Source organism: Euleptes europaea, chromosome 11 (assembly GCF_029931775.1).
Source record: "Euleptes europaea isolate rEulEur1 chromosome 11, rEulEur1.hap1, whole genome shotgun sequence".
Classification (NCBI taxonomy): Eukaryota; Metazoa; Chordata; class Lepidosauria; order Squamata; family Sphaerodactylidae; genus Euleptes; species Euleptes europaea.
This window is the reverse complement of record NC_079322.1, coordinates 26,796,226-26,811,807: the sequence shown is the minus strand read 5'-3', so window position 1 is coordinate 26,811,807 and position 15,582 is coordinate 26,796,226. Positions and strand designations below refer to the sequence as shown.

At 43.8% G+C, this 15,582-nt stretch overlaps 1 protein-coding gene across 1 annotated transcript in view; it reads left to right on the top strand.

The window, feature by feature from the left end:
* The first annotated feature begins 10,341 nt into the window (after positions 1-10,341).
* TMC2 (transmembrane channel like 2) overlaps positions 10,342-15,582 on the top strand; it is a 55,241-nt gene continuing 50,000 nt past the window's right edge. Inside the window, exons 1-3 of the mRNA XM_056857059.1 lie at positions 10,342-10,472; positions 10,788-10,835; positions 12,241-12,586. Of these exons, the coding sequence (XP_056713037.1) occupies positions 10,373-10,472; positions 10,788-10,835; positions 12,241-12,586 (494 nt within the window). The 5' untranslated portion in view covers positions 10,342-10,372. The remainder of the gene's footprint in view (positions 10,473-10,787; positions 10,836-12,240; positions 12,587-15,582) is intronic.

Genomic DNA, 15,582 nt, shown 5'->3' with positions numbered 1-15,582 from the left:
CTTTAATGCACTATTGCTATTTTAATTACTGATTTTTTTTAACCCATGGGCTAAGTGGTGGGCTTTGGGAAAGTGACAAAGGCGGGTTAGGGTTGGGATTGGTACAGGGAGTGTGGTTTGCCAATAAATACAACTGTTTTAGTCAACATTGTCTTGGACTGAGAAGTTTAACAGAAAGTATGGAAGGCAGGCAATTCAGTCTGGGTGTGCAATCTCGGTGGTTTTACCAATGTCAAAGCACATTTGCAGCATTTATTGTGGGTATGTGATATTTGTGTTGCATGTACTCTGGTGCTCTGCTACAGTCTTTTTAATTCTCTACTCCTGCTGCATACTAAGTCTATCCCAGCAGCTCTCTATTAATAGAGCCATGTGTGTCAGGTTCATTACCTGGAATGCAATGAACAAGGGCCATAAAGAGAGGCTCATGCCCAGCACCCACCTGGAGAACTGCAGCATATATGTTGTGGTTGCATGGGACCTCCAGGTGGGAGGCGCCTTAAGGTGGCCTTCGTGGATGCCCTGGACATGTGGCAGGGCATCCCTAGGGAGACTGGGCACTTTTCCCTCTTTAACCAGCTGCTATTTCTTTGGGAGGCTGCCAGGCACCCACATTGGGAGGACCGTAGCTACAAAGATAATACAATTTTCCCCATTCCATGCAACAAATGAGAGAACCATTCTCAAGGTGGAATCAATTCCAACACCATTGTGTTCCCTTGCAATTTTTAGATTGTAAAATGCATGATCTTGCCAGAGACAAATGGATCACAATATACATTCAGAGGTGGGGACCTGCCCTAAAGCAAGAGACAGTTGCAAAACTATTGGCTGATACTGATCCAGATGTAACCCTTGCCGTGGCAAAAAAATTATCTATGGTTTTTAATGATACTTCCTTTTAACCGTACTGCTCAGATACTGCATTTTTGTATGTTTGGTTATTTTTGTATTATTAAATTAATTTTGCTCATGACCTGTTGGTTTGCGAGCATAAAGAACAGAATAAAGGAAAGTACCCTGTTGTGTGCCCTCAAATATCCTCAGAAAACTTGCTCAGTGTGCCTGTTTTGAATTTCCATGGACAATGGAAAACAGCAACACCTGGTACGTGGCCAGAAATGCAGATCACTCTTACAGGCAAAAAAACCAAATTAATTTCCGAATGTTTGCTGATCTACTAATATCATTGTTAAAGAATGTTCAGTTTATCTCAATGCGTGTGGGGAAAAGGGGGAAAACCAACACTAGTTGTGGATACGTACAGAAGAAAACCAACCACGTGTAAAAACCCACAGTTGTAGCAAAAGAGAACATTCCTTAGACTCTCCTTTTCAAAATTAGACTCTTCTTTTCAAAATTCCAATGAAGACTAAACATTAGAATGGATGTAAGTACAGATCCATGCTTTGTGCCCCAGCTTTGGGAAAAACGAGAGAACACCAGTGTCACCGTTTTCATTTAAGATGATATTTTCTGCTCAAGTGGTTGGATTCAGACTAACAGCACATTCCTTAAAGGAATGCCTGCGCTGGGCATAGGAGGCAACCCAGTGGCGTTGCCCTAACGAGGTTTCGGCTTAGCCATAGGGTTGCATGGGTTTTGGGCACCGGGTAGAGGTTTCAGCTTAGCCGAAACCTCGTTAGAAGGAAATGCCACTGGGTTGCCTTCTATGCCCAGCGCAGGCATTCCTTTCAGGAATGTGCTGTTAGTCTGGATCCAACCACTTGGGTTACATGGGAGATACCCCAGCAAAAAGCTGGTGTATCTTCACAAAAACAAAAAGGGGCGTTCCCGAGCCAAAGCGGCTCGGGAGGCCGACTGACGTCGGCCCCACCCCCCAGCCAGCGCTGGAATGCCCTGGGAACGCCTGCCGGAATGCCCTGGGAACGCCTCCTGGGGCGCCGGAACACCTCCCGGCTCACCGCTGCGGCCTGTGCCGGCGGCCAGAGGCTGGCAGGAGGAGGTGACCGGGCCCAGTGCTGCCACGGCGACTTCCGGGGACCATCGTCCGGGCCTGCAAGCCAGCGCTGGGGCTACTCACGCTGGCGTGCACCTTCCGGCCACCGGCGTTGTGGGCTCCTGTGCCAGCAGAGGCCTTAGTTGGCCTCCAAAGGCCTTTCGGTTGAACCGCCGGCGCATTTCAGGAATGCGCTGTAAACTGGCAATCTGCACTAATTCTTCCTTCCTGCTGCAGACCTTCCTCATGTTTTTCCTGGGGGTTTCCTGTCCCCCAAGAGCAGTGGACTAGAGTGAGAAGGGGGAGGCAGGAAAGATCCACTCTGCAAATTGAAAATTTAGTCTGGATCCATCCCGAGATAACGGAGATAATGCTTGAAGGTATGTACTGAATACATCTACTGAATTGCCAATGAAGCGATATCTGCCTGAGTCTGCAATAGCTCCAAGATTCCCTGCCCTGCTAAATCCAAAATTTCCTGCTCTTGACATTTCTATTTATATCAGAAGAAAAAGTATGACATCTGGGCGAATGCTTTTCCCTCAAGCACTTCAGCAAGGAGAATAATCAAACAATTTCTCCTGTAACAACATAACATGCAGGGGCAGAGAAGGCACCGAGAATGACAAGCCAAGCAGCCTGTGTGGCACCGGCGGTGTCCTGGGGGCCATTCTGCAGGGACCCAGTTGGCAGCAACAATTCACATCAGCAGCTCACCCGCTGCCTCCTCCTGCATCACTGGTCACAGCCCAGGAGGAAGCAGAGGGTGAACCAATGGTTCTCACGATCACTGTTGGTTGGGTCTGAGCTGAGTGGGTCCTGCAGAGAAAATAGAGCTTCTCCATGGGGGAGAGGTTGTGCCTCAGTGGTAGAGCATCTGCTTGGCATGCAGAAGGTCCCAGGTTCAATCCCCGGCATCTCCAGTTAAAGGGACTAGGCAGGTAGGTGATGTGAAAGACCTCTGCCTGAGACCCTGGAGAGCCGCTACCTGTCTGAGTAGACAATACTGACTTTGATGGACCAAGGGTCTGGTTCAGTATAAGGCAGCTTCATATGTTCATCTTCTGCTTCCAATTATGTAATCTACTTGGTTTCTAAATTGGCCATCCAGTGATGTCCACATATACAATAATCTATTTGGTCGCCTGAAACATGTCTTCACAATGAATAGGGTTGCCAGGTCCCCCCTCTCCATCATTGGGAGGTTTTGGGGGGCGTGGATGGGGTAATCGCGCTCGCAACACGATTACGTCACTTTTGGGTATACCCCTGAAAGCGCCGCATCACCGCAGCTGCTTTAGCACTCAAACCCCCAAAACGTTGACATTTGGGGGGTTTGAGTGCTAAAGTGGCCGCGGCAATGCAGCACCTCCAAGGGTAAACTCGGAAGTGATGTAATGGCATCGTGCGCAGTCACACGTGCATGAGATCCCGCTCCAGAGCAGCCTGGTGGATTGGCAGGCAATTGCCCGCCGAAACCACCCACCTGGCAACCCTAACAATGAACAGCATGTTGTCTTGACAGAAATCTATGAGTTGTTCTCCTGCTTTGTTTTGTGCTCCTAGCCCAAATTTTCCAACAGTATTTGATCCTATTTTGTTTGCCACGGTTACATTCCAGTCACCTATGATTAACAGCAAATCTGATTTAGGTGTGTGATCAATTTCCTCTTGACCGCTTGCATAAGAGCTTTCAGTTTTGCCTCTTCAACATCTGTAGTTGATGCGTAAAAACAGAATAATGGTTACATTGACAGGTTTTCCATGAGGTCTGATTGATATCTGATCAGACTTTGCGTTATAGCCCTAATTGCTTGTGCTACATCTTGCCTCTACTTCACCTTAAAAAATCACCTCCCTAGTTACTCGCTGGTTACCTTCTAGACTCATAAGATTCTTTATTTTATTTATGTCACTTATAGTCCACCTTTCTCTCTTGGACTCAAGGTGGAAGTAAGAGTATGCATGGAGTCCTTATCTTGGGAAGCAGGAGTTCCTTAAAATCGGCATTTTGTGACCAATAACAAAGGTTTACAGCCTTTAAGTTCTTCAAGGCAGGACTTTGTTCTGGAAGAAACAGCCCGAAAGATCAATTTTCTTCTTCTGTCCCTTTCTGGAGATTTAGAAATCATCTTTTCGCAGCCAGACAGCAGAATTTTGAAAGCAGTTTGTGAAGCTCTGTAACATTCTGAAACACTGCAATCACCAGACTCAGGAATGGACCAACTTAGTGGCTACTCTCCTGATTGGAAAAATTCCTGGTGGGCAGCTCTACCTTGGATGGCCACTAGTGGCCAGAAGCGAGCTGAGCATGCTGCAGGGAGTGGGACCACTCAACTCACTTTGTGCAAGGGGCTGTTTTAAGGTCGCAATCCACCCGGGACAACACAACTTTATTGTAAGCCCAGCTATTGAAATGGAAATCCAGCTGAAAGGAAGGACCAAGGCCATCTGCTGCATATTTTTTCAGCCAGTATCTTGTGTTAAGAAAATAGTCTGTACCTCTGTAATAGTTGAGACTATGAACATGGAGATGTTTCGAGAGAAATACAGAGGACAGAAATACCTTTCATTTGCAAGAAGAAAGGATGAGGGCAGGTGTCCAGTCTCATAGGACTCCTGGTAAGCAGGCTGTTTTGCTATGTATCTTTACTATCACAAGAGGGTGCTCTTATTTCTTTAGTAAAAGTTCTCTGTTCAAGCACCGGGTCATTCCTGACCCATGGGGTGACATCACATCCCGACGTTTCCAAGGCAGACTTTGTTTGCGGGGTAGTTTGCCAGTGCCTTCCCCAGTCATCTTCTCATTACCCCCAGCAAGCTGGGTACTTGTTTGACGGACCTCGGAAGGATGGAAGGCTGAGTCAACCTTGAGCTGGCTACCTGAAACCAACTTCCATTGGGATCGAACTCAGGTCATGAGCAGAGTTTTTGACTGCAGTACTGCAGCTTACCACTCTGCGCCACAGGGCTCCTTATTTCTTTATTACGCTGTTCTTTACATTCTCTGCCCTGATCATTGCGTAGTTCTTTCTATTCATATTTACTATGTGACACCATATTGAGCTACTGATTTAGATCATAAGAAATATCATTTATCAAAACTTCAAAATGAGACATAGTATATGTTGTAGATCATCAATCCATTTTGCCTAGGACTGGCAGTAGGTCTCCAAAGTCTTTTCCAGCCCTGAGATTTTAAACCCTTTAAGTCAAAATGCCAGTGACTGAAAGTATAATCCTATGCAGCGTTATTCCATCTAAGTCCATTGAAATCAACGGATTTAGACTGAAGTCACTCTGCACAGCACTGCACTGTGGATCTAGAACTTTCCACATGCCAAGCAGGTGCTCTTCCTCTAAACTATGGCTCCTCATATTTGTCTTGTAACCTTTGTTTGTCCCATGACATGGCCACACAGGCCCATCAGAGCTACTTTCAACAAATCATAAAACAACCAATAAATCACCATATCAAATGCAACAATTAAACAAGGTCATTCATTCATAGGGTCGCCATAAGTCAGAAGTGACTTGACTGCATGTAACACACACAAAAGCAACAACATAACATCAGATAAGACCATCTCAGGTAAACCCTCCCCCAGTATCTTGTGATACTGAAATTCAAATGTTTTCAACTCCTTGAAAGCCAGCCTACACAATTTCTCTGTGAAGCAAAATCCATACAGAGAGGGCCAGTACTGCTGCACCCTAGCTGAGCTGACTACTTAACGCTTGAATTGGGTAGTGAAATGCTAATCGAGCCAAAGGCCACTGAAAGGCATGAAGCTGCCTTACTAAGTCAGACTATTGGTCTATCTAACTCAGTTTTGTCTCAGCTGACTAGCAGCAGCTTTCTGGGGTCTCAGACAGAGAAAGGGCCACCCTAAACAGTACTGCCTTCTCTCTGTGCCCCATGCACCATTTTTCTGAGCTGAAACAGCAGGGGGAGTAATTTGCCCATCTTGGAGCCTCTCCTTCCACTGTGCTTCCTTCCCACTTCTGGGGACTTCAAAAATGCTTTCCCCTGCAGCTGCTATGCGATTGCAGAGGAAAAGTTGGGAACTCAAATCCAACCTGTCAAAAAACATAATATGTAGTTTGTCCCAAAGTCACATCTGTGAGTGCTCTCCTCCTCCCCCCCTCGATAGATGTTCCCATTTGGAAGTCAACATAGAGAAAAGTATCTGCATGAAAGAAGCCAGGGTGATAAAGGTCCTTTATGCATGGTTACTTTCACTCATGTTCACCCCCGGACTGTCTCAATTGTTCCTTGGAGTTATGCATGAGTTTTCCGCACATTAGAAATGACCTCACGGCCAGCCATTGCAAATTCCAGGTCTTCCCGTTCCTGTGAAATCCCGATTCTTCGATCTCTGAGATCAGCCCAGGTGAAATCGTCCTCATCTCCATGCATAAGGCAAAGTGTGAGACAGGGGAGCTGAGGGAGGGGATGATGTTTTTCTCACAGTAAGCACTACAGCCAATTACAAAGCAGTGTTTCAAGGGGCAGTGACACAAATGCTTCCTGATTTTTTTCTCCCACCCGATTTGTCTCACATAGGAAGGAGCTTTGAAATGATGTTTGGGTTCCACCACCACCACCAGTTCCTTTTAAACAGCTCGTTTTTTAAAAATGTTTTTAAAACAGCACTTGGGCACTTGGGCCGGGGGGGGGGGCGGCGAGAGGGGAACTGGACGTTTTGTCACAGTAAGCACTACAGGCAATTACAAAGCACCATTTTCAAGGTGCTGGGACTCAGATGCTCTGGAATTGAGCTAGGTGACTTTGCTGGTGAATAGCAATTTTTGGATTCGCATCACAAAAGTGTGGGTCGAGCGAGCATCGAACCCCAGGTAAATGTCCCATGCATAAACAACCAAAGTCTTCCAAGACTCAAGGGCATGATCACTAAGCGATCTTCAGCCTCAGCATGCTCATCTTTTTAAAATTAAGCATGTAATAAACATACAGATAGAACTGCTCTTAAAGGCTCCACAGGATCAGAGGTGGGGCTGCTGGTCCTGAGATCCATGCTGGAGAAGGTATTGTCAATACATGACTGGATTTAAGCTTCTTTAAGCTTCTATAAATAGCAACTGATGGAAGGGGGATGATGTGAACAGAACTGTAGCACTAGGAGGGGGAAGTTAATCCTCACCAGTGTGGTGAAGTGGTTAAGAGCAGGGGTTTGGAACGGTGGGCTCTGATCTGGAGAACCGGGTTTGACTCCCCCACTCCTCCACATGAGCAGCAGACACTAATCTGGTGAACCAGGTTGGTTTCCCCATTCCTCCACATGACGCCAGCTGGGTGACCTTGGGCTAGTCACACTCCCTCAGCCCCACCTACCTCACAGGGTGTCAGTTGTGGGGAAGGGATGGGAAGGTGATTGTAATTCTTCCGTAAGTGGTAGAGAAAAATCAACTCTTTTTCTTCTTCAACCATGTCCTTGTCCTGATATAACCCCTTCTCCAAAGTGCTATTTGCACAGTATCCAAACCCAGAAAAGAACTTGGATATATAGTTTACTTCAATAAAAGAACACCTAATATGCATATAAAAAGGAATTAATATTGGCATAAACATGCAGGAATCGTCTTAGTTCTTGGCAACCTGCTAAGCAAGGATTACTTATGGATGAGCTGAACGTTGAATAAATGTAACCCAAGTATTAATTAGCTAAAGCTGTATGTTAACCAAAAACGAAGAAAGAAAGGCAACCCCCCCATCTGGTTAAATATTAAGGTGTCTGTTGCATGTGCTTCTAGGATTCAATTACAGTTTCTGTAATGATACAGCTTTAAAAAAGCAGATACAAAACTGGTCCAAAATGCAACACAACAATTAACAGTATGTCCAACAATTTATTTAAAAAGTCTCAGGAGAAGTTGCAAAGTTGTGTTCACCAAAAAAGAGAGAGAGGCTATTCCTACCTACTTTCTGAGCCCATCGAAGCATTACTACAAGGCTCTGAATTGTTCATGCTCTCCAAACTAGTCTGACATTTACATAAGTAATTGTTTAGGATCACAGTTGCACATTATTAATTTATGCCTTGCATGGAGCAAGCTCAGGAGGCAAAAAGCAATCTGTTAAGTTCTCAGCCCATAACTCTGAGGAAGAAAGGGAGCACACAAGACATTTTATCCTCCTATCCCAGATGCTCTGTGAGGGGGGGAAAAACCACCCAGGGAATTAAAAGGCTTACCACTTAACGAAGTGGGAGAGTAAATGATTAGCCACATCAAGAACATAAATCTGTAACACCCATGCTTTATGCAAGATTTGCATTTGACCCAGAGATTAACCCCAGAACCAGTTTCCAGTGTTAGAATTCTGCTCGGGATTGTGTAAAATCATAACTAAGATTAGATTCCCTAAGTATGCACAGAGTCCCTTTGGTTCCGCATTGCGGAACTAAAGCCTGCTTGTGCATATTTTCAATTTAGGAGGTTGGGCTACCGGACAGCAGGAGGAGGAGGAGGAGGAGGAGAAGAAAAAGAGCTGGTTTTTATATGCCAACTTTCTCTACTACTTAAGGAAGAATCAAACTAGCTTACAATCACCTTCCCTTCCCCTCCCCACAACAGTCACACTGAGAGGTGTACAACCAACTTAACTAGTCACCCTGTGCCCATGCCTTTTCTTTACTTTGTGTATATCTTTGGTATAACTTGGTGGGTTGGATCCAACCAGTTTTACTGCTGGTAAAAAAAGGAAGGAGACATCATCAGCAGAGGAGAGAAGAGGCAGGGATGGAGGGACCCATAGAGTTTGGGAGAAATCCTAGAGCGCCCCATTAATACTGTGATGACACTTCCAGTTATTCACCAGAAGTGACATTGTACCATCAGTTTCATGCCCATCCCCCCCACTACCCTACCAAACAGCGATGGGCAGAGAAGGCAGGGGGGGCAGAAGGTCTCCTAGTGTATCAGGAGAAATGGCGTCCTTATCTTCGATCATCCAAAAAGGCTATGCTGAGAATCATAGGGCATGTAAATACAGTGGTCCTTAGACCAAACATAAAAATGTTTGCAGTTACATTGCCTTATCCAGCAGCATAAAAAAATGCATTTTGGTTAAAACACTATACAAAAATATTCCTCTCTTTAAAATGGTTAAAAACTGGTCAACAATATAAATTTAAACAACCAATCCCATCAACAACTTTACATTTATATTTGGATTTCTGAAAATTAAACACTGTTCTACAAAACCTGGCCACCAACTTTGTTACTGCGGTGGGGTGTAGTATGGACACGAACTGGACGAGATAGAGTAAAAAAAGCCGGCTCAATTCAACCCAAGATATGCTTGAAGGGGTAACAGGGAAAAGAAAAAATAGCTTCCCTTCAACGGCTTACTGGATTTTCACTGAGCAACACTCCACCTTCTATGTAGTTAAGATATTACTGACCAGCTCAATGTTTAGGGTTGCCAGGTCCCTCTTCACCACTGGCAGGAGGTTTTTGGGGCAGAGCCTGAGGAGGGCGGGGTTTGGGGAGAGGAGTCCATAGAGTCCAATTGCCAAAGCGGCCATTTTCTCCAGGTGAACTGATCTCTATCAGCTGGAGATCAGTTGTAATAGCAGGAGATCTCCAACTAATACCTGGAGGCTGGCAACTCTATCAGTGTTCCATGCAAGTGTCCTCCCCATTCTCCCTCGCTTACCCCTCCTGCCTCCAATCTTCCCTCTTGACCAGCCTGAACAGATTCTACTAAATATTTGACATTTGTATCTATCTGGATCTTGTCCGAATTCCTCTGGGACAGATGAACACTGTAAGAACATGAAATGGTATGGTCTGCAGGCACGGGATGTGGACATTTGGCAGACTGAATGGGAGACCCTGAGCTCCATGGTCTGCTAACCTTCATTATTGGTCCTGCATCTGCCCATGTAGACATACAAATGTGAAGATACCAAAGCCGAGTCTGACAGCTGGCAACTGGAATCTTTTTCAAGCCAATAAAGGATGGGGAACAAACTTCCCAGTATGTTAAGCAGCGATTAGGGCAAAGGTTTCTGCCATAGCTAGATATCCAAGGCAGTCATAAAACAACTGGCTCCATCTAGAATGGAAGTTACCTGCATCTTCCGTTCAAATGATACTACCAAGCACTCTCCAAAGGGCTTTCCTTCATGTTTAAATAATGTCATGCAACATAATGCCACAGGTGTTTTCTCCGCTGAAAAAGGATCAGAGTAGAAAGTGGCTGGATTGGATTGGTATTGCAAATCTCCTTTGAGCACCAAGCCCACAAGCTGAAGCGTCTGTGTAACACAAGAACTGTGTCAGAGAAAACTAGTTGTTGCAGGTTTGTTGACGGCTTGCTTTGTGTACGCCAGTATGTAGCCAAGGAACACATGGAAAGATGTGTGATCCACAAATAATTGGTGGATGAAGAGTACAAGAGTACCGATTGCAAACAGAAAACAGGAGACAATAACCACCATGAAGAAGAAGAAGAAAAGTGAATTGCAGGTCATCATGGAAAATGGTTTGTATAGATTTACTGGTATTTAGCTACTGTTCCTTATAAATTGCAATCTGGGGAATATAAAATGTTTCTGATACAGATACAATGTTCAAAGTGTGTGTACTTGGCATGAATTAGTACAAAAAAATTGTTACTTTGCACACTGTGAAAAATGTCAAAGCATTCAAAAGTAGAGCTTTACACATTTTTGCTAAAAGCATTTAGCTCTCTAGCTGAAGTCATAAAAAAGGAAGGTGTGTTCTTTCCCTCTAAGAGTAATCTGTTGTGTGTTCAAGTATCAACAATGTGATCACTCTGTTTGCTTTTGTCTTGCAGTTGGGATGGAGATTGATGGACAACTAGGAAGCGACTCAGACAGTGAAGGTAAAGCCAAGATTAACAGCTGCTGTCTTTGGAAAGACACTGTTAAAGAAGACTTTATTTTTCCTGAGAATTACATGTAGTGCATATAAATGAATATATGCTGACAGCAATCTAAGCAGTTATTCAGAATCTGGCAGAATTTGGGATACTTAGTTTAAGGGGAAAGTTTGACTTTCATCTAGAGGCCAACCTTTGCCCAGCTGATCTGCGGAATATTTTGCTAGGGGATAAGGCAAGTGTTATTGACAATGCCGGCCTAAGCAGCGTTACACACTTCTAGATCCATCACAATTTATTGGCTTAAAAACAGCTCTGCATAGGATCGGCACTGTAAGGACCACAGGGGTGGCAGGGACCTAGCAGATCATTTAGTTCAACCGCCAGACCTGAAAGAGTGTCCTAAAACCTAATGCAATCACAGTAGATATTTGCTCAGTCTGGTTGCTCGAAGGAGGAACCAACCAAGGCAGCTAATTCCAATTAATTCCTGTGGCATTTAGGAAAGATTTAACCTCTATCTGCTGTACTATTTGTGAACTGTTAAATCCATACTAATGGGTAACTATGGAAATAGAGTTGCACAGTAGGTATCCAACCATGCAGTTTCAAAGATTGAATGGCAATTTTCGATCAACTCCTCCCCCACAACTGTGGACCCCCCCCCCACTTTGCCCTGATGCTGTTCCTGAGGGCCAGTTGACCCCCAAGAACAGAATTGGGGAAGTTCTCTGAATCACAGTGGTAGGGGGAAGCAGCAAAATCCCACTACACAAAGTAGGGAGGGGCCGTGGCTCAGTGGTAGAGCATCTGCTTGGCATGCAGAAGGTCCCAGGTTCAGTCCCCGACATCTCCAGTTAAAGGGACTAGGCTAGTAGATGATGTGAAAGACCTCTGCCTGAGAACCTGGAGAGCCGCTGCTGGTCTGAGCAGAAAATACTGACTTTGATGGACCAAGGGTCTGATTCAGTATAAGGCAGCTTCATGTGTTCATGTGTTGTGTACACCCCACTTTGCAAATCTACATTTCGGGGGGGGGGGGTTAGAAAACACTAAATTAATATTTTTATATGGACAGCTAAATATCTCTTTTTATTTCATCTACTGTCCTGCATCTTAAATACCAAGCAAAAATTACATTGCTCTTCTAAAGTATCCGAAGAACAGAATTAGCCTTCAAAGTAACAGTTTGACAGTTATGACAGATACTCACATCTCTCACAGATATATTTTTGTACTACTCAGTTAATATCTGAAACGCTTGGCCTGATCTCCATTACAATAATTGGAAGTATCCATACAGATGTCCAAAAACCATTCATATTTGTCTGATGAAAGACAATTGTTTATTACAATGGTATCAATGGAATGTGTTATTTAAAACAAAAACGGTTTCCCTTGATGACAGAGGAGGAGGAGGAGGAGGAGGAGGAGGAAGAAAAGCCAGCCAGGAGGCGCAATACAAAGGAAACAACCAGGGCAAAGAAAAAACAGGATAACGAAAAGGACGCCGATCATGAAAGTGAAGAAGAGGATGAAGAGAGTACCAGGTGGAAGAAGGCTAATCAAAAGAATGCTCAGAAAATAGATGACCCTGATGGAGACAGTGGCGCTGAGGAAGGAGCAAGAGGGAGGAGAAGGAGAGGCAGGAGGGCTTCCAGCAAAGACGAAAAGGATTCTGAAAACAAGGACAGGCAATCAACCACAAAAGGAAACGGGAAAGATAAGAAAAAGAAGAAGCACACAGGAGAGAGGTAAGGGATTTTTAGAAAGCTCCAGATGCAAACACCTGCCAAGGCTACTCCACGGGCTCAGACACCTGGTACTCAGGTACCAGTAGCTATCTGCCAGACATGTTCTTCCCTCTGTCAGTCCTGAATGGCATTCTTTTTCAATGACCTCTACAGAATGATCAGATCTTTCCCTGGACACCTTGCTGACAGAAATGGTAACTTAAATACATGTGTGCCCTTCATGAGTGGTACAAGGAGTTTGTCTTTTACGCAGAGGTGTCAATTCCTGTCACTCTTATTTCCACTCTTTACTGGTAAAAGGGCGCATTTTACTAAGGGGCCTAGCTTCTAAAACATCCCATGACATAATCATGCATTCAATGTCTTGAGTTTAGGGCAAACATTTTACAGACGGGATGGCTCTTGGGGTGTTTTGAATGCCCAGAGGCACAAACATAGTTTGATTTGGAGACCTCGACACAGGCAGTAGTTTTTTTTTTTCACACACAAAACTCTGCTACCTATTTAAAGTCTCCCAATCTAGATCTGAGAAATGGGCGAACAGTGAAAAGGAACAAAATCTGAAAAGCCCATAAAAACCTTACTAATTCTCTCTAGTTCTTCAGAGCCCTTGCACGTTACCCAATCTTCCTACCTTGTCGGTCTGTCCCCCTTGAAGGGCCTGCATCTCACAATCAACTAGTAATGAGCACAGGGCACTTCTGTAGAAAACCAGCATATAAATATTGTCAACAAAAATGCATAAAAATAAATGCAACTTATTCTTCTCACAGCATACAGGGGCCCAGAGCATTGTTTGGAGGGACATCTTGTTGAAAGCTAGTGGTAATATTTGTTGTAGGAGCCACCATTTTAATTTGATTGGTATGTAAATGTTTATATTTTGGAAGCTGCCTTGTGAAAAGGTGAGGTATAAATGTTTTAAATAAATAAATAATACTCTTAGGTAAGCAGGTATGCGACTGCTTTCTGTGCTCTCACCAGCATAAATGAGCTGGTGACCACAATGGTGGCACCTCACCTTTGAAATGCCCTCCCACCTTGAGCATGCCTGGTGTCTACCTTACAGTCCTTTAGGTGCAAGTTGGGTTGCCAACTCCAAAATATTTCTTTTTACTCAGGCTTATAAGGACCTTCATCTTTTAAAGCTGTTTTTATAGTCTGCTTTTAGCCTAAAAACTGTTTTATTAATATCATTTTTGGCTGCTGAATGTTGTATTATGACTTATTTTCTTATTCTTATGCTTTTTAAATCATTTTTTTATAAATGCTTTATTAAAATTTTCAAAACAAACAAACAAATGTACATACATTCACACAGTTTATACTCCTTCGGGGAGTCTGTTTCATCTTCCATATCAAAAATCTCATATGTTATCATTATGATCTACATTTTAGATATTGAATTCCTTCTATCCTAAATATTAAGTTTTATTAACTGATTTTTACTTCTAACAGTTTATCCCTTTTGTTTAACATAATCAAAATAGCATTCCCATTTCTGTTGAAATTCTTCAGTCGTCTTCTCTTTCATCAAGCTAGTCAATCTAGCCATCACCACAAATTCGTCCATTTTTAAAAAATCATTTTTATGTATTCTTTGTAGTTTGTGAGCTGCCTCAAGAAGGCCTCTGGTGGCATATACATTTTCTAAACAAACAGATAAATAGGTCTGGTCAGTTCCTAGGTAAGAAACCTCCTGGGAACCCCATATAACCCACCCTGAGATTCCTATGATAGAAGAATGGTGGGATATAAATATAATCAAGTGAATAAATACTTGCACAAGTAGGTGGATTCAGGAAGCACTTAGGGAATTGTTGCATGTTTGGATAAGGTTACATCATAACCAGCACCTTGGGTAGCATTACTCACTAAGTTCTCCTATATACAGATTGTCCCTGTAAATGCATATTTGCAGAAAACAAAGGGTGGCCTACACAAAATTATACTCTCATGTTCCCAATCTCCTTCCCTAAGTGTTGTTTATCTGTAGAAAAGAGCAAGAGTCCAGCAGCCTCTTAAAGACTAACAAAATTTCTGGCAGGGTATGAGCTTTCGTATACCCTGCCAGAAATTTTGTTAGTCTTTAAGGGGCTACTGGACTCTTGCTCTTTTCTACCGCTACAGACGAACATGGCTACCCATCGTGTTACTTACCTGTTTGTGTCCTGATATCATGACATGAAGCATTTCCCTATCTGCCGTCCGTAACACTGGTTGGCCAGGGGCATGAAAACACGCAGCGCAATGACACCAATACACAAGGTCAATTGAACTAAAACCGAAATGTACAGCACTGAATTTTCAGTTCTGCGAGGCAGGGGAAGAGGTGGGGGGGGGGGAGTCTGCAAACGGCAACAAATTATGCTGGAGGAGAGAAAATGGGAAGCTGAACGCTCGGTGCCCTCCTTTGACCTAAATATTTCCAAAACTGGTTTAATCCTTTCCCTTTCTGAACCCTTGAAGACTTTCCAGAGGGACAGTAAAGCTCCTCTCATTAATCAGGGGATTATCTCCTAACAATTAGCCATTGAGAAACAACAGTGGACCATTCTGCATAATCAACATAATGAGGGACTGGATGGCCAGCAGAGCTGCAAGGTTTTTTAAAAAGGCTACTTTTAAAGCCAAAACTATGAACAGCAGATGGGAAAATTGACATCTGTTTTTCTTTTAGTGGCCATGTTTCAGCTTGCCATCTAGAAAGAATCCACATGAATAATCAAAATAGGGTTGCCAACCTCCAGGTACTGCAATGCCCAGATATAAGGGCTGGTTTAGAACACTATGTATTCATACGCACACACATGGAAGGTTTGGGAAGTTGGCATCCGGGAGCCATGAACCAACAAATCATGCTCTCTGTGCTTGGTACGGCCTTTCACCAGTAGAGAGCTGTGAATTACCTTCATCCTTAGGAATGTCTTTTCTAGTTACTAAGATCACAAGACCTAGAATTTGCTTAAAGAAGCCTTCGGCCAATATCTATGGCT